Source organism: Hylobates moloch, unplaced genomic scaffold (assembly GCF_009828535.3).
Source record: "Hylobates moloch isolate HMO894 unplaced genomic scaffold, HMol_V3 SCAFFOLD_22, whole genome shotgun sequence".
In the NCBI taxonomy this organism is placed as follows: domain Eukaryota; kingdom Metazoa; phylum Chordata; class Mammalia; order Primates; family Hylobatidae; genus Hylobates; species Hylobates moloch.
The window spans coordinates 15,419,139-15,443,386 of NW_026652297.1; the positions used below are offsets into that span (position 1 = coordinate 15,419,139).

At 45.2% G+C, this 24,248-nt stretch overlaps 1 protein-coding gene across 7 annotated transcripts in view; it reads right to left on the reverse strand.

Annotated features, from left to right (window-relative positions):
* EPHB1 (EPH receptor B1) overlaps positions 1-24,248 on the reverse strand; it is a 501,064-nt gene that overhangs the window by 114,499 nt on the left and 362,317 nt on the right. For all 7 annotated transcript variants that reach the window (XM_032144100.3, XM_058433527.1, XM_058433526.1 and 4 more), the window contains one exon: positions 19,513-19,848. In XM_032144100.3, coding sequence (XP_031999991.1) covers positions 19,513-19,848 — 336 coding nt within the window. The remainder of the gene's footprint in view (positions 1-19,512; positions 19,849-24,248) is intronic.

Below are 24,248 nucleotides of genomic sequence, written 5' to 3' on the forward strand. Positions count from 1 at the left end.
TGTGTCTGCTTCATGGAGGGTCTGAATTAATGTAGTTTTGATTCCCCCTACAACTTCCCTGTTGGGAATTTGCCGCCAAGCTCCTGCTGTGCCCCCAGAGAGGGGAGACTTCTTGCCTCCAGGAGCTGCTGTCCTATACTTGGGTAAGTCTCACCAATTTACATATCTTCCGATCTTTATTTGAAAGTTATCTTCTTCCCACTGTTTTCCATTCTGCCAACTGAAGTAAGAAAGGATGTTCCCCCTCCCACAAAATGTCTCGTCAAATATCTAAGGAAACTAGTTAGATCTTCCTTGAGCTATTCCTGCTGAAAAAAAAATAGTCAAATATTTCTCCCATGACCATTACATGCCACCCAAGATGGCTCTTTTCCAAATGAGACCATGTTCCCTAAATTCTCTTTAGGCTTGGGGCTTGGAGGTGAATCCAATTCTCTTTCCACTCTTTGAGCAGCAAAGATTAAAATAAAACTAATATCTATCATGATCTGTGTATTATATATCTATTAATATGACCGTTAGCCTTTGCATCAAAAACATGTCCCTGCTGTTCAATCCTGAAATGGCAGTTACATATAACCTTTAGGTTTCCCCATGGTATGCTCCTCGTCTTTTGTCTGTAGAGTTGGCTTTTGGCTTTGACTATGAGAATGTACATGTATCTCAATCTTTACAGTGTTAAATTTGGCCTATTCGTTTAGTTAAGTGGAAATAATTTCTTATCCTGATTGAGCCGTCAAGTGTATTTTCTCTTGCCTGCAACTTAGTAGTGTCTATAACCCAGGTTAATTAATTAATTAAGCATATTTATTAAGCATCTGTCAAGTACCAGTCACTTTTTAGGTTCTAGAGGCACCATAGTGAGCAAAATAAAATTTCTAGCCTTCATAGGGCTTACTTTCTAGTGGGGGGATTCAGCAGCGACTAGAGCTAATAAATGGATCATAAGCTGTGTTAAAATATATTAAGTACAATGAAAAAAATGGAAAGGGGAAAGGGACACACGATGCTAGAGGTGAGAGGTGTGTAGTCAGGGAAGGCCGCCTGAGAAGCAGATACAGGAGCACAGGGTTGAAGGAGGGAAGGGAGGGAGCTGAGTGGATATCTGGAGCAGCCAGGACAAAGAGGCTGATCTGGGGGCATCAGGGAGTCAGTGGGACCCAGAAGAAAGGAGTCCACAGGGGGGCAGGACCCTGAGGGACACTAGAAGGAGTGTGGCTTCTACCCTGAGCAAGCTGGGGGGCCATAGGAGGACAGTCAACAAGGCACAGTGATGTAATCTGACTTATATGATACTATTATCACTCTCTGCTGTGTTCCAAATAGCATGCAGGGGCCATGTAAAAGCAGGAAGCCGATCACAGCACTGCTGTAGTAATATAGCTAGGAAACAATGGCTGCTAAGACCTGGCCTGAGCAGTGCAGTGGGCAGATTCTGAATCTATTTAGAATATTTCCATGAATATGAGATGTGGAAGAAACAGAAGAGTCAAGTGACTACAAGGGTTTTGGTCTAAACATCTGGAGGAATGGGGCTGCCATCAACTGAGAACAGGGAGACATTTCTAGAAGCAGTTTGAGAGGACAGCCCAGGTGTTCCACCTCAGACCTGTTAGATTTGAGATGTCCAAGGTGTCCCAGAGCAGATGCTGAGTACCAGATAGGTGCATGAGGTCCATGTTGGAGACCAATTTGGAGTCACCAATATTTCACAGATACTGAAATCAGTGGAACTTGCAGAGATCACCAAGAGAATCAATAGATAGAAAAAATTCAAGATTCAGAAGATGAGGAGAAAACACTAAAGAGGCCTGAGAAGGAAAGGCCAATGAAGCAGAAGAAAACCCAGGAGAGTGTGATCGCCTAGAAACCAAGTGGAAATAAGGTGCTCCCAGGAGGACAGAATATGTTAAATGCTGTTGCTAAGTCAGGTAAAATGAAACTAAGAACTGAGTCCTGGACTCAGCAACAAGGCTTGATGGTTAAATATGTGAATGGCCTGTGATCATCTTTCCCAACACCTTGCAATCACGGAACAGAGCCATGGGGGAGGATAAAGACAGTTCAGGGAAGGCGAGGCAGTTTTCCGGAATCAGTCCAGATCATTCGAGGATCCCAGTGGGTCCACAAAGACAGGGTGAACAAATAGCGCCTGACAGCTCTTTCCTTCCACTGCACGCCGTGACTCTCAGGCTGCCCTTGCAGACCTCTGTGGAGGCACAATTTACATGTTGTGAATCACATCAGTTTCATACAGGACTTCAGAGTCCCTCTGTCTTGAGAGCTGAAACGTCATGTATTTAAAAACGGAAAGATCAATACTAACAGCCTGAGGATTTTGCTGGGCTTGGTTCTTCTCCTTGTATCTACTCTCTGGAAAGCTATCATTAAAAACTCAAGATATTTGCCAAACACTGTGCCAGTCCTGGTCTAAGCACTGGGGACAGAAGAACAAGTAAGAAAGTCACAGCCCTGCACTTCTGGTCCTTGGAGTCTAGTTGGGGTCAGATAGTAAAGAGGCAATCACAGGGCAGAGTGATCCAGAGGCAATTGACAGTGAAATCTATGGAGAGAAACGCTCTGCTCCTGTCACTACACACGGTATGGACCTCCCAACAGTCAGTGGCACTCGGGTCTGGGAGGAGCTGCCAGAGGGTGATGGCCATCCCTGCCTGTATTTCTCAGATTCATGGCAATGACATGAGGGTTACAGGCCCTGTGGAAGACTGTGTGTTCTCACACAGGCCATTCTAAATGGTTTACATTTTATTACGATGGGATTTAGCACGTGGGAGAAAGCAAGAAAGCATTTTTTATCCTCCCTGAAAATCACGGGCAGCTTATGTTCAGTGCTCTGCCATCAACAATCACCCGCAGTGATGAATTTGGTTTTTCCCTCTCCAAGGGCAAATGTCACCTCTTGATCTGTTGTTTTATGTGCTATGAAACTTTCAGACAAAACAGAAAATAATTAGGAATGAGCTCTGGTATTCACTCAAACACCAACTTCTTCTAGCAAAACTAAAGCTAAAGATTAAAGAGGGATGAGAAGATTAATTCAAAGAAGTATCCCCTTTTGCCCCCATATACAATGGTTTTTGCAGTAAGTCCTGGCTAGTTGTCTTTTCTCCATATTCTTCAGATGAAGGGATAGTTTGATTGAACACCTGAAAGAGTCTCTTTTTGGCAAACACACATAAAGCTTTTGAATCAATTAAACATTCTACTGAGAGAAAGAAATGAAAATAAAGAGTTCACAAGATTATTCAAATTTAGCAAAGAAACGAATATGGACCCTTCTTCAGAAAAGGTAAGGAGAAAGACTTAGTTTGGGGTTACTTGGAAAGAAGTTGATGAAGGTTCAAGAAAGATGTGTTAGGTCTAAAGAGGTGGTGCCCAGTAAATCCAAATGGAATCGAAGGTGCCCTGCACCCTTTCTTAGCAAATGAAGAGGCTGACCCAACAGAGAACAGGCACCCAAATAGGAGAGCAAAGAGCAAAGAAGAGTGTCGTCAGACTCCAAGGAAAAATCAACTAGGTTCAAACAGAATTAGAATGAGAGTATCAAAGAAGAGAGTTATAGCCCATAATAAAAGGCCTTGTAAATGTGTCAGAAGCAGAAAGAGAATTAAAACATCACTGGTCAAGGGGCTCCGGGATGGAGAAAAAAACAAAGGCAGGCTGAGTGAGTGAGTCTTTTGTCTCTGTTTTTGCCACCAAAGACTTTGGGGAAAACTTACTCTCAAATTGCTTTTAAAGCAGACAGATCCAAGATAGTATATCATGTACAGCAGAGGAAGAGCACAGAATGTTCTTGCCTGAACTGACAAAGGAGATGTGAATAAACTACAGGGACAGGATGGCCCTAGCTGCAAGTTGTGAAAGAGCTCACAGATGACGTGGAACAAACGTTGGCCCAAACTAGTCACTGATCACTGGCCACTGCCAGTAGTATCGAAGATGCAGCCTGGCAGACCACCAGACAGCCCTCTATTTGTACGAACGGCCCCAAAGGGAACTGTGAAGTCCCAGGAGACTCAGGCTGGGTCTGAGATGGTGGCATGACTCTATCTCAAAAGTTAATAACCCAAACTCTGGACCCTAGAGTTCTGATGTGCAGGAGTTTTACTGTCATATCACAGGTTCACGTGGGCCAAGCATTTTATGTTTGTGACATTCCTTGACACTTTAATTTAGTTACGGACTCAGTTATATTCAAAGGTTTCTTCTTACTCATTTTGTTTTCCTTATTTGATAGGGGCATCCTCCTCCAGCAATTAAGCATGTCAGATTCCAAAAATACAAGATTTGATGCTTTTTTTCTAGGACAATTACTAAGTTTTAATACATTACAATGCTTATTAAAAACACTTCACAATCTTTTAGTTGATTTTTGTGCCAAAATACTTCTTTCAACAGTTTTAACCATAATCAATTTTGGGACCTAACAAATGATATAACAGTTTACTGTGTTAAAATTAATGCATATACACTCAGACTTCAGTTGATCTATTGGAGTAAAATGCTTAAAGAGGTTATAAAATTATGAAATTCAGATTTCACAGTCCAGCAAATCTTATCTAAAAGGGAAAACAGTGTTGTGTGTGTGGGTGGAAATTGTGACAGGGACAGCCTTGTTTGAGGCCATCTCTCGCCAGCTCTAGGAAGATGCAGGTCACAGCTGAGCTGCCTCTGCCTTAGCTTGGGCAAAGGCTCTAGCAACTCTTCTGGGAGGCCAATGCTGTTTCCAGTGAGAGGTACTTTCACATCTAAAATTCCCAAGGAGAGCCATACAAAGAGGAGGCCATCTGCCTCCCCCACACAATAACTCCTGGGTGGGCAGGGTAGAGTAGTTTTCCTTGGCCTTTCCATACAGTGTGTGTGTGTTGGGGGGTGTCCTCCCAGTGACCCCCCAGAGTGATGCCGCTGCCCCAGCCTGCACAGTGTGAACCTAAGGCTTGGTAACCACTTTTACCCTCATGGGATATTGCTTTGTCTGGGAGAAATGCTCCTCAGTCAAGGAATATTTGGGTTGAAGAATAATGCCTCTATAAACGTTCATACACAAGTTGAAGAATAATGCTTCTATAAACATTCATACACAAGTTTCTGTGTGGACATATGTTTGCATTTCTCTTGGGAATCAACCTAGGATTGGAACTGCTGGATCATATAGTAATACTAACCTCTTCTATTCTCACTAGAACAGCATTTCCCAGCCAAATCATCCTTGGACTAACTACCTGTGATCTATAGCATAGACCACAGCTGTGAAGAAAATGGGTAAGGTAAGGAATAGTAAGGAGCCTAGGGCCCAGCCCAGAGCAGCAGGAGTTAGCAGAAATAAAGGAGGGCTGTTGTCAGGGCCCTCCAGGTGCTGCAGAGAGACGTGTGTGCCTATTCTGGCTCTGCCATTTGCTTATTATGTGATCTTGGGATAAGGTTAACCCAAGGCCTTGTCTTCTTTGGGCCTCAAGTTCTTCAACTGTAAAATAGGAATATTAATTCTTATGTTAATAATTTCCCAAATGTTTTGAAGATGTTCTCTCTGTGGTCTCTTGCTCCTTTCAACCAGATCCCACTTGCCAGGCTGGGGACTTGGCAACCACCCCAAACTATCCTTCTGGGTCCACTGCTGTTCACATATGCAAATCAATCACTGGGCATCATTCCCCAAGGTAAATGTAAAAAGTGGGATCCAGAGACAGCCTCAGGTATTTATCTGATAAATATCTTTTAGGGGATGTATAAATATGTCGACTAAGCCATGGTGGATGTGATAGATACAAATGGGCTTGGAGAAAGGGAAAGCTAGCAAAGAGCTTGGTTCCCCAGAGGCTGGAGTGATAAATGCTCCAGAAGAGAGCTGGTTTCCCTTGAACATTTTGAGATAACCTGAAGCAACCTAGAAAGTAAGTGATAGGGTATCTTGTCCCTAAGGATAAGGAGACCTAGTGACTCTGGAGAGTGAACAAGCATAGCCTTCCCATCTAATGGTGTGGCTCAGGCCCAGGAGCCCCCGATGCTCCCATGGCCCTGCCACTGCCTCCCCACAGGTCTCATCACCTGTATCTCATTGTGTCTCATGTACTTACTGTCCTAACTCTCTTGTCCACCTCTAACTTCTTCACTTCAAACTACTCTGTAGCCATATTAATCTTTCTAAACTCAATTTTAACTTTGTTACTCCAATGCTCAAAACCTTCAATGGCTCCCCACTAGAAAAAGCCCTAATTCCCTCTTTAACATTTAGCAATGTGACAGCCACTCACCATTCCAGACTTTCCCACTGTTCCCTCTCAGGAACTTGCCATTCTTATCTAACTGCTCTATTCACCACATCCAAAAATAGCTCATCTTTTGGAGTCTCTTCCAAGAAGGCCATTCCCTGTGGGCACCTCTTTTCATGACCCTGCTGGCCTTTGAAGGCACAGAGGGAGCCTCACGCTGCCCCACACTGCTTATCCTTGCCTGACCACACCCACCAGAGTGCCCTTTCCTGCCTCCCAACCCAAAGCTCCTTGGGGTGTGATCTCCACTTTGGGACACAGTGCACTGTGATCTACCTTCCCAGGTGCTCACCTCTGCTCTCCATCAGTGCAATAAAATCTTTAGGGAAGGACCATGTTTTTAGCCTCTTCACACTGTGCTAACACATAATAAATGTTCAACAAAAATTTACTCTTATTGCAATGATTGCGGGCTCTTCTCTAAAGACCTCAGAGGTAAAAGGAGTCAGAAAATCCCTTAGTTCTAACAAACATGAATATTGGCTTTCGAAGGAGCATGAGGTGGAAAAGGGAGCCAGGGTTGTCACTCGGCAGCCTGCACCTCACAAAGAACATAGAATAGGCCTGAATATGGTAGTCCCAAGGGATTAGAGACAGAAGTTTTTCTCTGTGGTGTAAATGAAGAAACCTAGCAGGTTTGGTCCCTCCCCCTCTCACTGGGATTGTTCAGCTGTAACGTTACCCTAATATTGGCAATTTTCTATTTTTTAAAGCTATGAAATCCTTTCTTCAAACAAAGTTCTCCCTGAAGCATAAAGTGTGAAACAGAACAATTCAGAGCTGCTCTGGGTGAATCAGAGCTGCTAGGGCCTTGAAGCCAGTTCATTTTCTGTCTCCCCAACCCAGACTCTGAAAGGTTTGTAGAGAGACCCAAACAATGCTGAGCAGTCTCCAGAAGTCCCCTCGAGGGACTTCTGTAAGATCCTAGAAGCTATGAGTGATGGGGTTGTGAATGAAGGATTGGGCTGGCTGGCCATCTTTTTTTTAAATATATGAAACACTTCCCATATCAAAAAACCAAAGTTTGTATTTAAATGTCAGCTAAAGACTTCCAGCCCACTAGTACTCATGACCAAAGAAGAACAATTTGCCACACAGATGAACTGTGTTTCCTCTGACATTTCTATTCTAGGAGGTAACTTTGCTGAAAAGGTCCTGCTTAGATAGCTGGTTCTCCCACTGTAGATGAAAACTCATTTCATTGCACAAATATGCTTGAATTTTACATTAGAAGGCCTGACTCATTAAATATTTTTGGTGCAGTAACACTTCTGGTCAAAGTAGATTAAACAAATAAGCAATTAATTTGGAGACTGGGTATAAATACGAAAGCAGAATTAATTATTCTTCTCATTGTTTTCCTCTATTGTGGACATTGGTTTCTTGTTTGCTTTTACTCTGGGCTTTGCCTTGAGATGTCTCTGACATTCCCTTCCTATCTTCCTCCTTACCCTGGGAGTCACCTGGGGACAGAGGACTTCCTTGGGTGTGTAGCACTGTTCCATGCTGTTGTAGAATCCTGGCTGAATTTGAGATGTGAATGGGATAAAAAGTGAGGGCTTCAGGCCTGGCCTTCAGTCTCACACCCCAAGGCAGGAAGCCACAGGCTCCTCCTTCACTGGTCGATCCACTAAGGGTTTCGGTTCCGTGCCAAAGGGGAAAGCGGGGGGTGACAGGTGGGGGTTGAGGGTTGGTGGCTGATCTGGGAATGTGGGTTTATAGCAGAGGCCCTCACTTCTGATGTTACCTTTGATGTGTATGTGTTTGGGGGCAGGGTGGCATTCTTTATTGGGATCATACACCTGACCCTGTAAGTTCTCAAAATGTAGTCCGAGATCAGCCTCACCTGGGAACTGGTAAGCTAAGCAGAATCTAGAGCAACATCCTAGACTCAGTGAATCAGAAACTCTGGGTGTGGGCCCAGCAATCTGTGTTTTAACCAGTCTTTCACAGGAGTCTGACACATTCTCAAGTTTGAGAACTGCTTGTCTAGAAACCTAGAAATCAGAATGTTAAAGTTTGACAGGGCATCTGAGGCCATTCAGTTTTGGCCAACTCTTACAATTTATAGATTAGAGCAACGAAGATAAGAGAGGGGAAAATGAATTCCCCAAGTCCCCAGAAGGTTAGTGCAGGACCAGAAACAGCTGGGCCTCCCTCCCCACAACTCATGCACTCTGCATTTCCAGAGCCTTGAGGAGGCCAGGCATGGGGGTGGGGACATTGAGTTACATCAGCATCACTAATGGATGGGCACTGCCTTCTGGGACCCCTTGTGCCCTCAGGGAGATCAGGGGTCCCCACCTATGGTGGAAGTGTGCAGAGCCCTGTGCCTGGAGGAGGAGGCAGGCTGCAGTGTGTTCCTGGTGACACTTCTGCCTCCTGGGTCACTGCAACCTGGCATTTTTCCACAGCTCCTCCTCCCTGCTGGGGGAATCAAAAGGTGTCTTAGAAGGTGCCATTTATGTGAAAATTATAGCAAACCTGCATTCTGTGACCCTGCAACCGTGGGAGGCTGTGGAGGTGTCTGTGGAGCAGGATACTCTTCAGGCAGGCATCTAAGCACTGTGATGGCTGCTGAGGACACAACCATCCGTACTCACATGTCAACTGGGGCATGTCATTGGCCTCTGCCTCCCCTCAGGCCTGCCAGCCTTTCCCAGGTGTGGGACAAGAGCAGAGCACTGGCAGCTTTGGTCTGTTTAATGATTGATCAGGAGCGGCAGTCCACTCCAAACACTAGCAGTGGAGAGGCCACAGGAGATACCCCACCGCAAGTTGTGTGCCCCTGTTACACCTGGCTCTCACCCCCACACATTCAGCCAAACCCGTAATGCAGCTGGAAGACCCACCACCACCACCCTAAGGCTGACATCACTGCCGCCAACACTGGGCAGGGGAGCTGCACCTGCAGTCACTGTGACCATCCTCTTCCAGGCCTGGAGGTCTGAGTCTTCTGGCCTGAAGGTCCAGAGCCCCTCCTCCTCACAGCAGCCCACCAGGCTGCACAGGCGGGTTTCCATCCTGCCATGCCCACTCTTTAGCCCCTTTCTGGACATCCCCACGGAGTTGTGGGCCTCTTCTCCTTGATTCTGACTTTCCCATTGAGTACTGAGCACACCCCCACCCTGGGCCCTTCACTTACAAATCAGGAAACTCCTCTGTACCCACCTCCTTCCCTCAGAGCCTTCACTCCATGCCTGCATTAAGGAAGAGCAGCTGTCCCTCGAGGACACCTTTGCCTTGCAGCCCTCTCACCTGGTGAGTTTATGATTTTGCATCCGGCACACCTCGGGGTCAGGAAGTGGGGTGTGTCATCCTTGCTCCCCACTGTCTCTTTCACACCATCACTCGCCACCTCCTGCACCCTTTGCAAAAATGCCATTTGGCTAGACCACCACTCTCCAGGTATTGGGACCACCATATACTCCCTCCCACCGTCATGCCCCCATTCATTGGAGGCATGAGCTTCTGTCTTTGTCTTCCTCTCTACCCTGAGCCTTGCCCTCCTGTGTGTGACTTCAATGTCCACTTAAACAATATAATCTCAGTTCTCTGGCCTCTACAACTCTTCCATGCCTGCCAATTTCCATGGCACACTTAGACTCTGCTTTGCCTAAAGTCACTCAATTTTCAAAATCACAAGTCTAAATATTCTGCTTCCTCACCACAACCTCAGATGAGCCCACTGCAACTCTTTTTGGCCTCATCTGGCACTCTTGGCCTTTACTTCCACCCAATGCATCTGCCTTCTCCTTTATTCATATCCATTATTATCCATCTTAGGGTCCATCTTTGCAATAAAATAATTCACAATACTCCTCACCCTTAGGCATATGTTGCCTTTATCTTTTCAGAGGATATGACTGTCAAAACTCAACCAGAGGTATATTTGTCATCTGTTTCTTGTAGGGCCTGCTGTCCCGGAGCCATATACCGCAGAGAAGGCCATATAAGAGGAAAAAGAGGTGGCTTTCTAAACATATGATCACCAACTTCAAATGAGTTCTCAATACTTTCCAGAAATATTGACATTACCTGGGTAGTTCCATTTCCCATTCTCTTCAATAGCACTGCCAAGCCTTTTCCATTCTCCTCAAACCTTCAACCCCAATACTTACCCCTTCACTCTCAGCAACCAATCTTATTTCCCACCTTCCAGAGAAAACAGAAGCCTGAATAACCAACTGCATAAGTAATATCCTGATTTGAGTACTCAAACTCTCCACAAATTATGCATGTGCAGAACCGAACCTGTCTTCTGTTGATGCAGTCCCTGAATACTTCTGGGAGCCCCTGGGGATGTCTCTTCTGTACTCGCAAACTATACTCTCATTCTCCTGCTTTGCTTTCTTTGTTCTCCATGTCAGCTGCCTTCGAGACCCCTCAAGGAACACTGCTTATTAAGCCAGATGGCCAGGCCCCTCCCTGAGGACCTGCGGTCCTGTGGGAACATGGTTTTCAGTGCTTCCTCGGGCAGCACCAGGCTCAATGCCACTCTGAGAGCCCTGCCTCCATGGTTACTGGTGGTACTTCATCATACAGTCTCAAGGCTGCCTGTCTGTGCTTCAAACTTCATAGCATCCCTCACACAAAGCTACTTTCCTTGCCCTCCCAATCCTCTATCCCAGGCACTCACTCCCATCCAGGCCATCAGATGATGAAACAGATGTAGCAGGACCTCACTGTCCTTCTAGGGACCCAGTCCCCTGCACACCCACCTCCTAGCAAGCTTCCCTCCCTTCATGCAAGCCCCTTCCTGCGAACAAAGACCAGCCCACTGGTTAAGGAGGCAGCACCAGAGTGTGACATGGTGTAAGGTCAGCCAGGACACCTTATAGCAGAGGACACATTGCTGAGGGGCAGGGTTTACTGGGAGGAGAAAGACATGGCCTTTTCCCTTGGGAGCCCTCAGTCTGCCAAGAGAAATAGAGCCTAAGCACATAAACAACTAATGCACATCCAAGAAATCACCGTATTGTCCCTTTAACAAGTACAATTCAGAGAAGGGCAACATACATCACTGTTTCTACAGGGCAGATGCACTCTTAGGGGGCATGACTGGGCTTTTGTTCCCCCAAGCTCTTCTGAATGGTGAAAGCATTTGCTCTTCCGTCAAAAAAGAAAAAAAAAAAAAAAGGAAAGGAAAGAAGCGCACACGCTTTAAAATCCTAGGGCTCAATTCTACAGCTAAGGTTTTCCTGCAGTTTGGCTATCAGAAGGAAACTGATCCTGAGGCCTGAGGGATTGGCAAAGAGTCTACCTTGTGCTGAAAAATATTTGTGGCCCAGTGTTGCCTTTATTTACCCAGAACATTCAATGTGCCTTTTTCCTCCATCTTTCACATCCGCTCAGAGAAGATGTTAATTTTCTGAAATTAAACACTTAGCTTGATTACTGTTTTGTTAATTGCTGCATTCAGAAACCCCTGGTGCTCCTGCCTGTTTAACATGGATGGTACTGTGAAAATGATAGGCACGGGGCTGGCATGCAGGGGGACAGAAAACAGTGTTGGGATGCCATCCCAACCACCCTCCCTGCACTTGCTAAAGCAGCTGGGATCCTGCCAGTGGGGGAGGTAGGACAGGCCAGGTCATAGAAGAGCAGCTCCCACAGAACCATGGTTATGGTGTGGGGGTGCAGTGCACAAAGGAAGCCTCAGGTCTTAACAACATCTGGGAGAATGTAAGGGGTAACTGCAATCACAGCTCCCCACCCAAAGATGCCTGATAAAGATCACAGAGACAGCCAAAGCTGCACCACTTGCCGATGCCCGAGATTACTTTAAGAAAGACTGAAGCATTCATTCATGTATTTATTTAACAAGTTATTAGTTCATTCAATGAACATTTATTGATTGCTTTCTATATTTCAGGCACCCAACTAGACACCTATCTGGACACAATAGTCAACAGGACGGATACAGGGCGTTCTTTCCTGGAGATGCCAGTCAGTTCATGGAGTTGACTTGCCACAAGAGCATGGAGTGGATGGATCACCTGGACCCTCCTCCCTCCCATCCTCTTTGTCTCTTTATGAGATACCTCTTCATGGGATAGTTCACAAGGTGAACAGCAACTATCTAATAATCCAACTGGTGTCCCCTCTCCAATAAGGGTTATAACAACCTCATGTGGATATGAGATCCTTACAGGGTAAGAAATTTCCTCCAGTCTCATTGTCAGTAGCCATTTTTACTCCTGAAGCTATGTACTTGGAGTGCCTGGCCCAAGATGGAGTAAACAAGCAAATAGGTCCCTGAGTCCTGTGGGCACTCTGGTAATCCTAGCAGAGTGAAGGCTGTTCTGGAGCTGTTAGCAGCATCACAAGCCACTGCTCACAACCTGGAAGGAGAATTCCCATACCCAACCACTGTGTGGCCCAGCGTGTGATATCCATCCACAACGAGTTCATTCAAATCGGTCTATTGAACAATAAAATATCCCATCAAACATATTGTCACTGTATAGCAACATCCACCACAAACTGAAATGCTCTCTGGCAACAACATGCGGTTCCATCCTAACTTTTGGAATGTAAGAGTGGGCACCACAGAAGAGGGTGGTACCAAGAGCCCAGCTGAGGGTGCTGCACCCCATCAAGTCACTTCCCAACCAGTCACCTGCTTACTTTGTGACTTTTCTGGGCCTCTGATTCCAGTCTCGGTGAGTGCTGTCGACTGGAATGCAAGCTCCACAAAGCCACAGATTTCTGTCTGTTATGTTTGCTGCTGTGTTCCCAATGTCTAGAGCAGTATATGGCATGCAGAAAGGTCTTGAAAAATATTTGACGAGTAGGCAAATAAATGGGAGCCCCTAATAAGCAGTAACCTTGAGCCAGTACTTGCAAGCAGTACTTGGTAAGCAGTCATAAAGACTGTGTTAAGTGAATGAATACATTTCCAAAGTTAAAATGCCCAAACAAACCAATCCCTTTGAGAGTGCTTGAGTCTCTCTCTGTTCCTCTGAGTGGATCAGAGCTTGTAGCATCATCCTAAGCAACATTCCCTAAGTTTTCCTGCAAGGAGCCACAGCGGAGGAAGACTCCATCCAGATTACCTGACTAATCTGGGAGGGATCTTAAGATGTTACCTGTGGGTCACCAGGACACATTTTCATCACCACTCCCCAGCCAAACACTTACATACTAATGCTCATCTGTGGGGACTGAAGCCATCTGGCAAATATTTATCAAGGCTCTCTGTGCCTAGCATTGTGCGGCCGCTCTCTCAGGAAACTGGTGATAGGTGAGAAAGTGTGATTCTCCACATGGCTCACCATCTGGTGCAGGACCCCAAGGTTGCCAAGGATAGAAGCCAGGACATTGGTCAGGGGCAGTGCCATCTGCCGACCCTCTGAGCTCAATGGTGAACACATCATTGTTTGCAAATGGCCAGGGCCTTTCTGAGGCCACTTGGAAGTTCCTTCTCAATGCCAGAGCTTAAGAAACAATAAAAACAAAATTTTCTAGAATTAACAATGAGAAGAAAGCAATGAAATGAACTATGAAATTGAATTAAGAACAGTGAAAATTTTATTCGCTTAAGATTTTTTTAAATTTTTCTTTATTAACTTCAATGAAAGTTTTCTTTCAAGTCCTTCTAGTCTTTAAAGTTCTCACTCAATCTTTTCTCTGCGTTGGAGCAAATGTTGCCTGCTAATTTCCAATAAGCACAGCCCTTAAAAATGAACTGGCTTCAGCATATGGATCTTAACACTCTACATTTTTACAGGCAGCAGTGTAATATTGTTTTAATATTTAATTTTGAGATTTACATAATATCTTTCCTCCAAAGAGCTCAATATATTGCAATATCATAAAATTCCTTTTCATATTCAAAGATTATTCTTTATGCATGCAAATACTATATTTAACCAAGGAATAATGCAAATTAGGTGATGTATTCAGAGGAATTGATGGGCTAGGTAATTCTTTTGTAAGAAAATTAGTGTATCTGAGTGACTTTAACTGTCTAAGAACTTCAAAAGTGCCTTAAAAATGGACAAACTACAGGGGCTTGTAACTATTAACAGAAATAGTGCAGCATTTTTTAAAGAAAAGTAAGTAATGGGTTGTGTCTGTGTCGTGGGCATGATGAATAGTATTCCACATGGAAGTGGCACGTAGGCCATACATGAACTGCAGGTAATATAAATGTCAGATATAAATTGGGCTGATAAGCTCATGCAAGTAAGGGAAAAATTGTTGCTTCTTCGAATACACAATGAGAAAAGATAGACAGTCTCCTCTGAGCATCAGAATCATCCAGTGGCAGGTACCTAGGTTCTGGGCTCCACTTCCTCCCTCATCATTAGTTCATTGGGATACAGACTTTGCCACTTTCGTTTCTGGTGCCTACTCCTCCCAGCACAGAACGGAGAAACCAATATCTGTTATGTGTCTGTTACAGATAACATCAGTCCCAAACAAAGAAACTGTGAAGCCTTGGAAGGAAATAGTCTAGGGAGAAAAAGTACAGCAAGTTGCTCTCTAGCTCAAGACGTATTCCCAGAAATGATGCTAATCTCTCAGTCCATAGCATAGTTTACAGAGTGATTTTCTATCTGCTGTCTGATTTGCTAGTCCCTATAGTACTAGAAAGCAGGTATCATGACACCTGTTTTATAGGTGAGAAATGAGGGATCTTGCCAGTTAAATGAACTTGCATGATTCGTGTGAGGAGCAGAGAGGGGAAGCAACTCCAGGAATACCCCACTGCACTCTGCCACCATGAGCCCAGAGGTGAGGAAGATGACTGCCCTGTGGTGGAATGAGAATGGAAAACAGAACATGCTTGGCAGTAAGACTTGGGTTAATCAGATTCACCCTCTGAATCAGAGGTTACAAACCATCGCCAACAGGCTAAATCCAGAATTGGATTTGTTTGGCTCTCAAGTGCTTTAAAATTTTCTAATCAGTTGTCAACATTTTAAATCTGGATTTTCAGCTATAAAATCAGGCAGTGCTGGGCATGGAACTCTTGCTGGAGCTGAACAATGGCTGCCTCTAAAGTTCCCTGCAGTCCCCACCACTCCCTATTGCCTTGTACCTGGCCCTACTTTGCGCCTCTCCATTACCTGCCTGGCCTTAGGGGTCTTTGAGTTTGTTCTCTTTGGCTTTGATGGTCCCAAGTTCATGTGCTGGTCTGATTCATCTTTTATACCCCCAAGATTTCCTCTGAGGTCTTCTTTTCCAACTTTGACACTCCAAGTCTATTTGGCAGAAGAGAGAAGTAAAGTTTGTCATTCACTTAATTCTCTCTGACAGCCAGATGATCCGGCCATCAGTCTGAATCTGGGGCCAGATGCCAGAGAGTGACTGCAGGAGTTAGTGGTGATAACAATCTCTCTGCAGATCACTTGGCCACTAGAACAGAGAGAGTTGCACCTGATCTGGTCTATTTTAAACTCATGGCAGCTGTATTCAGTGCAAGGCTGTATCCCTGAAGACCTCACATAAATTTGAGCTTGCATAATTCATGACCAATCCTGACCAAAGATGATGGACATTTTTTTGACAGCTAACGTGGCTTAGCAATGTGGCAACAGCTTAGAGAGAGCTTATGACTTACACAGTCCACTATAATGTGATTTTTCATCAGTATGAGGATAAAATGGCCACAAAACATCTCACAGCCAAGAAATGATGTTTATCAGAAATATCTGCAGCCTAGGGAGGTGCAAATGATGTTTCTTAGAAACCTTTGTTGGCTGTGAGATGCTGAGTAAATTCAAAACTGCTCTGACCTAAGTTTCTTCATCTGACCCACCTTCTCTGTAAAAAGAACAAAAACAAAAACAAAACACGTGGTAGGGGTTGGCACATTGGAGGTGCTCAAAGATGTCAGTTCTCTGCCACTGCCTTTGGACTGGGTAAGGATCCAGTCCTGAAACTCTCCAAGTGATACCTGGTCCTTGAATAGTCATGACTATGTACATAATTGGGGTCATGATGGGAGAAGATGAAGGCTCTCTGAATCTCAGAACTCAACAGACAAGCTTGTCTCTGAGTGAAAAACTGTATCTACCATGTGCCCAATGACCAAAAACAAATGATAGCAAAAATCTCCAAGGTCTCTTCTTAGATCACAGCTCTTGGAATCAAGAAGAACCTATTGTTGGAGACTATGAAATGGGGAGCCCAGAGGTACTGTCCACTTTTAGGACAGAACACCATAAGGCAGACACAGACGAGGGACATCTGTTGATCTCTTTCTAATCCTAGATTCTCCAAATCCCTTTAAGTCTCTGCTTTTTTATTAGAAAAATAGGAACAATAATCCCCAAGTCATTGTGTAATTATGAGGATTAAATGAGTCCACATAATTCCAAAATTCTTTGTGAACTCAAAAGAAACACAAACATGAGGTGTTAACTATAATAATTATTACTCATCTATTTCTCAATCAGGTCCCACTCAATAGTCCCCAGCCACTTCACAGTTTGAGCAGTTCCAGACATAGAGTACACATTCAATAAACACAGGTTGACTTAATGATTGATCCCAGGACTCCTCTTGGTCAAATTCTTTGCCTGCCATCTAGCTACTTATGACCCAAACAGTAGTACAGATGGCCACAGGCATAGAGAGGGGTCATACCATACCATGAAGCCAGGGGAGGAAGACTGAGCTAGATCTGACCCAGAGTGGACCAGCTCAGGGGTATTCTGGGAAGGTTAGACATGTCATGACCTATTGGTAACACATGGGTCCACCCACCTCAGCCCTTAATGGATCTGAGTCATTAGAGTTTTGATGCCTACGTTTTAGTCTCTTGTCCACCTCTGGTAAAATGCATAGCTTCTGTTCATGGTTCTCTAAACTGTTCTCATAGAAGTTCAGGTTTGAATGTTTACTTTGATGGTTCTCATGTTTAAAAAAATACTATCTCTTGGTTGAAAATAATTTGTATTTACACATAGATTCATCAAATCAGTGTGATGGCACCCTGTTCCTCAGTCCACAGCCCATAGATTAGGAACCACTGGTCAACTTGATATTTGTTTTACAATAACCATGTGCTACCAAGAAGTAATTGCATCCTTCTCTCAGTGAGTGTAAACTCTCTGACACCAGAATTCCAGAGTTACCAAACAGGGAGTCATAGATTGGAAGGTGATAATGGGGGCTAGGACTACAAAATCAGGGATATTAAGATTAAAGGGCCTGCCAGAGGGGGGAAAAAGCACATGAGAAGTGTGCTCACGGAGGTGCAAAAGGGTGAGGATAAAAATGAATATTTTGCATGTTGGTAATGCAGGGCCCCTTGCGAGAGCCTGGGTCCCCTAGCTCCACTGCAGTCTAGGAAGGTGCAGATGGCAAGACAAGCAGATGGGCAGGTTCGAGAATAGCAGGGTAAGAGAAGGGAGGGCAGAAATAAAAGCAAACCGATATAAGTGGCAGGTTTGTTCGCACATGCTTAGAGAGAGAGAAAAGACAGCCAAGCCCAGTGTAACATGACAGCCTGGCAGGATTGTCATTCCCAAAAGCTGGGACACTAAAATATTTCAGCCAGTTTTCTGCCTAAACTCTTCAAGGGAAATACTGCTAACAAAGGCTGCCCATGTTACATGCTTAACATAATGCAGAATTACCATTCTCCTTTCTTTGGGTAAGACAAAATGTCACAACCTTTGTCTCTACGGCACCAACACTGTGGTCACCAGCTGGAGGCTTCGACACTTCCACTCTTATTTTCTCACTACACACGTATGCATGTAAACACGTGACCATACACATACATACAAACACACCACAAGAACACACACACACACACACACACACACACACACACACAGCAACAACGCAGCCATCTGGACAGACATGCTCTCCTACGACACCTTTTTTCTTCTCAGTTCTGACAGCTTAAACTCAAGATTCATCTGCCATCAAAGATGCCTAAGATGCCTGGTTTTAAAAGAAGCAGAATGAGTCTGAGGGTGGGGAGGTGAGTAGAAAAGGATGGAGTAGAAAAGAGAAGGTCAGGGAGGGGGAGATACACAGAGGAAGAGAGAGCAGAGATAGATGCTTGGCTCCTGCTGTTCTACTAACAAGCTGTCATTTTAGAATTTGTTAATTGAGAAAAATCTATAATTCCAAATAACATCACGGTCCACTGCCTATGACCCCCATTGCCTGTGCATGTGATGTTCACTTCCCCTCTGCAACCTTGCACAGTAACCCCAGGAGAGAGATTGCGCATTTTTCTCTAACTCCCTTGGTATTTACTACATGCGTACAGCATTTTACCTTGCAGCTTTGTGCTTTGTATCTATATCCTCTAAATTCTTCAGTTAATGAGTTTCATGGGAGGAACAATAGTGTCCAAGTATCACTGCATCCTTCACTGTATCTAATCCACAGCGTGGCACACAGTACATGCTAAATGACTGTCTCTTAATGATGAATGAATAAATAAGTGCATGAATGGACTGGTTAAATTGATATAAAAATAAACAGATTCTTGCAAGAGCTGTGAAAAGTAATAAAGAGAAAAGATCAGAAGAGTGCAAGATTCAGAAATAAAGAGAAAGAAAATGTGTTCTGAGCTGTGCACGCCACAAGGATGTGCTGGCTATCAGGAGCAATCTATTGCCATCTATCTGAGGTCCCAACAGCAGCGTATCATTCATCAGAGCAAGCTATAAAGAATACACTTTTGAACTACATAGGTTTAATTGGGAAATGAAGGCAATATTGATTTTATCATATGATTTCTGGAAAATTTCTGTCATTGGGTTTCCATAAAGCATCATTGTTGGTCCTGTTCTCAAAGTCTTTCAGTGCCTCCACTCACTCACCATCTATCTGTCCATCCATCTGTCCACCTACCCAGCCCTCTGTCCATCTGTCCATCCATTTACACAATCTTCTGTTTATCCACTCACACACCTGTCTGCCCATCTCTTCATCCATCTTTCCAACAGGATTTGTTGAGCTCAGGCCGGATAAAGAGCACTAGGTCCTATTCTGGCTTGGATATACCTCTTTGCTTTTGTGCTGGGCACAAGAAAATCCCCTGGTCTGCAGCTCCTTCTCAGAAGCGCAACACTACACCTGCCTTCTCTATGTGATCACAAATGCCCATCACCTGACACCTTCACTCCTGGGAAGAGGCCTGACAGCACACTGGCAGGATGGGTGTGGCTGCAGCTGTCTCCCTGCCTAGAGACAAAGAGCCAGCCACACATCCACACAGGAGCACAGAAGCCTCCAGACTTACCGGCTTGGTTTGTGGTGATGTTGACAGAGACGTGCTGTGGGGGGAAGGGACTCTTGCTGGAGACTCCATTGATGGCCTGGATGTCAAAGGTGTAGGGGGTGTGGGCCCACAGGCTGCTGATGGAGACGCGGCACTCCGTCAGGCCCAGCTGCCTGGGCACAAACTCCACATTGTCGTCACAGCGGGAGCAGCTCCGGCGGTCTGCCCGGCACTTTTTGCAGATGATGTTGTAGGTCACATCATCCCGCCCACCTGTCTCCCTTGGAGGGTGCCACTCCAGAATGATGGACGTCTCATTGACGATGGAGATAACATTGCGGGGACCTGATGGGACGCCTGCAGGGAGACAAAGAAGGTCCAGTGAGGCTAGACATAAGCTTCCTTGTCCAGCAGCTCTCTTGTCTGCCTCTGGTGCATTCCCATCCTCATCAGTGCGCTCGCCTCCCACTCCTTCCTCAACCCCAAATGTCTATGCTTCAATTCATTTTGAAAGAAGAATAGGTGAATAGAGATGACATCTTGTCCCTAGCTCCCATTTCAATCATCTTCACTGAGGCTTTTCTTCTTTCAATCATGTGTGCCAGGGGAAAGATGGTTCCAGGACCTGGGTTTAAGGCCTTTTGTTCTCAGGATCAAGCCACATCCTCCAGCCAGGTTTAGGGTTAATAAAATGTATATATATATTGAACATTTACTGGATTCTTTGTCTAATCTTAATTGGTGTAGGACTCAAGGGTAGAGGGATATGAGTGGCCCCTCCAAAAGCCCTAACATATTCTGAAATTCTGCACAAAATCTCACACATTTGGGATCTATGCGGTGTGTGCGTGGTAGCAGGGATGCATCTCTGTAGGACAGGCTTCCAGAGCACCTGAATAGATGTATATTTACATTGCACCAGCTTTGGCACAAGAGAAAAGAAGCAGAATTGGGTGGGAGAGGTTCATGTAGCCACTTTGGGCCCCATGATGTAAGAAAACATAGGACTGTGTTTAGACATTCTGCTAGCTGCTTTATATACATTACCTTATTTATTCCCCCCAAAGACCCCTACCAGGAAGATAAAATAATTATCTCAATTTAATAGAAAGGGAAAGTAAAGCTTAGAAAGGAGGCTGGCTATAGATTGCATAGGTCTGTAAGAACTGAAGCCAGTGTGAAAGCCCATACCTGCCTGATTCCAAAGCTCACGTTCTCAACTATAGCCCTGCTCTGAACAGACCTTCTCTTACAAACCAGGCAGCCTCAGTGGGACTCACAGAGGGTAGCCTCTTTCCTCTGGAAAGCTCTGTTTATGGCTACTTTTCACAATCTGGCAAAAACTGAAATGCCTTGTTGCAAAACTGTGGAAATCCTGGTGCTTCATAGAAGAGCAAAATATTGCTGAATTAATGGCCACAATGCTGGGCATTTTGAGATTAAGTTGGAGAATCTGCTGCCCAAAACCAGAACAGATCATAGCCTCAGGTTCCCAAGCCTGAGCCTTGCATCTCCTCAGTGTCTAACTGATAAAAATGAATCCTGCCCGGAAGCCCCCCTTTCGAATGGCAGGTCTGCTGGAGCAGCCGCTTCAGATAGTAATGCATTCAGAATTCATGCACGTGACTGTCACCAGCTGAACGAAGACATGTGTAAAGTGGTTCATGCTGGAGACAGGAATCAAATGCCAACACACAAAATGAGGGAATAACAACAAGGTCGGGGGGCACCAGGGAAGGATTCTGTGTTGAATCAGTCAACAGCAAGCAGCTAGAGCAGAAAGCAAACATTAAATCAGGTTCTATTAAAACATGAATGAAAATCAGTACTGTACCACATAAAGCCCATTAGGCCTGAGCTAAAGCACAGCATTCACGCACGCTTGTGACAGGGCAGAATTCATGGAGCATTTTTACTGAAGTCTTGCAAACAGCATTCAAGAATTCCCCGCCCATCTGCCCAGGAATAAACATCCATCTCTTTTCAAATAATCACATAGCTAGTGCTGCGAAGGCAGTCAGTACTGTCCCAGGTAGGCTCTTACGGGGCTGGGCCAACCTTGCCCCACACTGCACAATTCATTACCATCCATACTGGTCACTGCCTGTCTTGGACATGTCTGTTTGCTTCTGACTGATGGGACTCAGACCACAAGCTCTCAGCAGTCAACGCCACTCTTGTTTAGTCTCACTTCTATAGCAGAGAGCCTAGACTCACCCACGGGCCCCTGTTTCTCATCTCAAAATAAAGGCATTCACTGAGTGCTTGCTTTATACTAGGTGTGGGGTGAATCTTTTCATCTCATTGCATCCTTGGGACATCCTGAGGCTATCACTCAGAAAGCAGCCTTGGGTGAAGGGGCAGAGGCAGGCACTGACCAAGAGAGTGATCATCCATCCCTCTCACCCACTGAGACTTTCCTCCTTCAATTATTTCCTCTATCTTTTGAGCTTCAGCTACACTCTCCCCACTGACTCCAGCTTCTCAATGTAAACTCATGCAAGTCTTTGCCATTTTCAAACCAAAACATCATCACCTGGCATCTGTCTACATTGCACACCCTCTCTTCTTTACTCTTGGCTCAGCCAAGCTTTTGCAAACAAGAGCCTACACTTACTGTCTTTCCTCTCTCCCTGCTCAGCCAACTGAAGCCTGGTTACTTCCCCACTTCTCTGCCATGATGGCTTTTCCTTTGGCTTTCTATGTGACAAATCCAGGGAACACAATTCAATCCTTACCTTCTTTGACACCTGTGTAGTCACCAGTCAGGCCCTGGGAGCCACATATTCTGTATCCCCTAACACATGGACCATTAGCACAATCTGTCCATCTTCCTCTACTTTTCCTTAGACAAGCCCCTTCCTCTCTATCCCCATGGCCTCAGAATTCTGGACCTCATCATTTTTCCTACCCTATTGCAAAAGCCTCCTAATTAATTCTCCAACATTGCTTCTGCATTTCTCTGATATAGTCTCTTCTGCCAGAGTGTGAGTTCTAAATTGCACATGGAGTCATAGCGTTCTTCTGCACGATTTCCCCCATGCTTCCTGATTATCCAAAATGGTTGCCCTCCTTTCCATGTCATTCAAGTCCCCATGGGATCTTGCTTTTCTTGATCTCATCCCTGGCAGTTGACCTTCACCCCTCATATTCTAGCTAATAGAAATGTTCCTGAAATTTCCTGTGCACACTAAACTCTTCTTATCTCTGAGCCTCTACACAATGTTTTTCCCTCTGTCACAAGTTCTTTTCCCTCTGTATCAACTTGAACTCCTGCTCACTCTTCAAGGTCTAGCACCCATTCCACTAGGACCCTTCCCTGAGGCCCAGCAGTCATGCTCTCCCCATTTGGGCTTCCATAGCTCATTTCCAGGTGCCTAAGTCAGATTCCATCATTGCATTGTGACAGTCTCTTCCTCTGTCGTCCTCACCACACTGTAGCCTCCTGGTAGGCAGGGGCAGGTGTCTGGTCTTTTTCTGTGATTCCTATCCCCAGACAGCACTTTGCCCTCCCACCTGGTTTTCTACCTTTGCTCAGTGTGCATGGAAAAAGGTCCCACATATATGCCCCTCTCCAGCGTGAAACAGGATGCCTCGCTGTAGGCAGATGGAAGGGCCTTGGAGAGGCCTTGAAGTAGCAGCAGTAATCAGTGATGACCCACTGCTTGTTACTCTGAGTGGCAGAGGCTTTGGTGAGGCAAAGGTGGCAAATGAAGAGCTGGATGGAGAGTTTTGCCCAGTCTCTGATCTAGTGGCCTGCCTCCCTGACAGCTGGGAAGAACCACCCTTGTTGATACTGCTCCATGTCTGTTCATTTGCTCCCAGCTGCTCAGGAAGAAATGCAGTGAGTTTCCTCCCCCACTCCAGGGGAAGGTTTTTTTTTCATGTTGATTTAGTAAAAGTCTTTATATAAAGCAGCCACTGCCCCCTTCCCATTCATGTGTGCTTTTCAGAGCAAATGCATCTGTGAGGCATGAATAGGGGTTTGTGAAGGTCATGGTTGTTGAGTGCAGGAGTACATAAATCTGAATCCTTTCCTTCCAAGGAACAGAAACAGACATTAAGGTCCTTCCCTGGAGAATGGACTCAGAGGGCTAGGAGAGCCAGGCATGCCCTGCAGTGTATCATTCCCCTGCCTCCTTGAGGGCAGGGGTGTGTCTTGTTCCTCCCACAGAGCAAGTGCCAGTGCATATTTGTGAAGGTGACCAGAATCTGGGCCACAAAAAAATTACCATTCATTATTTACTCATTCACTCATTTACTCCCTTAACAAATACTCCTGGCAATCTTTTCAGCACTTAAGAGGCAGAAAAACCAAGACAGGCAAGCTGCTTCTCTTACGGAGCTTATATTCCAGTGAGAGAAAACTAATACAATAGAAGGAAACAGAGAAATAAATGAAATTATTTTAAATAAGAATAAGTGTTATGAAAAAAAAAAAAAGCACCAGGGCTCAGATGGCCTCCTAACAATGCTGGATTCTGTCTCTTATTCCCATGAGGCCCGCTCCAGGGCTGGCAAGCCAGGGCCTCATGCCTGGGTGGTTAAAATGATGATGGCCCCAGGTGTCTGTGCTGTAGCATCCTGATGAGATGGGCATATTCCTGCAGGTAGACTGCTCAGTCTCCCTCATGCCTAAATGAAAGTCTGACCAGGGTAGATTTGGCATCTGCATAAACCTCCCTGGAGGAAGATGCTAAGCCACTTCCCTACCTAGGCATTGCCTCCTTGGCTTGGAGCCCTACTCTTGCAGGGAG